This window comes from Austrofundulus limnaeus, unplaced genomic scaffold (genome assembly GCF_001266775.1).
Source record: "Austrofundulus limnaeus strain Quisiro unplaced genomic scaffold, Austrofundulus_limnaeus-1.0 Scaffold938, whole genome shotgun sequence".
Lineage (NCBI taxonomy): Eukaryota > Metazoa > Chordata > Actinopteri > Cyprinodontiformes > Rivulidae > Austrofundulus > Austrofundulus limnaeus.
The window spans coordinates 33114-34296 of record NW_013953340.1 but is presented as its reverse complement, the minus strand read 5'-3'; the positions used below and the strand labels follow the sequence as shown (position 1 = coordinate 34296).

The 1183-nt window shown below is 44.4% G+C and overlaps 1 protein-coding gene across 1 annotated transcript in view; it reads right to left on the bottom strand.

Annotated features, from left to right (window-relative positions):
• The window catches only part of tent5aa (terminal nucleotidyltransferase 5Aa), a 4255-nt gene extending 3078 nt beyond the window's left edge, over positions 1-1177 (bottom strand). Inside the window, exon 1 of the mRNA XM_014029668.1 lies at positions 473-1177. Within this exon, the coding sequence (XP_013885122.1) occupies positions 473-898 (426 nt within the window). The 5' untranslated portion in view covers positions 899-1177. The remainder of the gene's footprint in view (positions 1-472) is intronic.
• Positions 1178-1183: the final 6 nt, after the last annotated feature.

Genomic DNA, 1183 nt, shown 5'->3' with positions numbered 1-1183 from the left:
GGTGGGAGTCAAAACGCAAATATTGGTCTGTGTGGGTGGGCTTACGATACACGCCAGTTTCCAACCGTCCTCCATCTGAAACCGAGACATCACAATCCAGGAACGCCAACCTGCCATTTTTTACATCCTCACTTTACATAAACATCCTACAGTATTTTTACAGTCTTTATTTTACAGTTAAAATAAATGTTTATTAAATAAAGTCTAATGTTACAACTAATCATGGATCCTTAAAATAAWGTTTGTTTATTTTTAATTGTTTATTCTACAGATATTAATCACCTGTTTGAGACAAGATGAGATCCTGTTAATTAGTTTGTGTCAATCCTCTTAAACACATAAAGGAACTAAAAGCACTTTCACTATGACCCAACTAATCTTATTGTACTTAAAGTTGATTAATAATGATTAAGTTTGAAAATAAATAAATAAATAAACAAATAAATAAATAAATAAAACAGGTGTGTAATACCTTCAACGTCAGCGGGGTTATTTTCTCTTTCTTCACACAGTCAGGTAGAAAGTCCAAGAGACAGTCCAACACGATGTTCTTCACAGTCTGGAACTCGTTTTGTCCCTTCAGGTCTGCACAGAAGATCAGGTCCAGGTCCTTGTAGCCCAGCCCGCTGTCCTCGTGCAGGACGTGGCTGGCAGCAGAGCCGTTTAACCGGACGTCCCGGACGTGGATCAGGTTCTCCTCCATCCGGGTCCGCACCGCCTTGACGATGTGCCGCGGCTGCATCTCCAGCGTGGGGAAGTTCCCCCGGCCGTGGATCGGGATGGTCCCGGTCAGGATGGAGTCCAGCCGCTGCACTTGTTCCCAGCTGAGCACGCTGACACTGGTGCTGTCCGTGTGGGCCACACAGCTGGGGCTGGAGCCGCGGTCCTGGACTGACATGGTGGAGGAAAGGTCCTCTGGGTTTTCAGGAGAAATGAAGTTTTCTCTGAGAACACGAACATTTATGCGCTTTTACGCACAAACTCTGGATAATAAGGTGGTGGTGACGTCATCTGGATCAGACCCGATTTGAATAGTTCCGATGTCAGATCAAATAAAAAATACAAATATTTATAAAGTCTAAAGGTTGTAAGTGTTTCAGCAGGAAGTCCTGGATGAGCAGCAGAGCAGCTGGAGACTAAAGCTCAGGAGTCAAGCTCTGTTCTCCTCTCCTCTCCTCTCCTC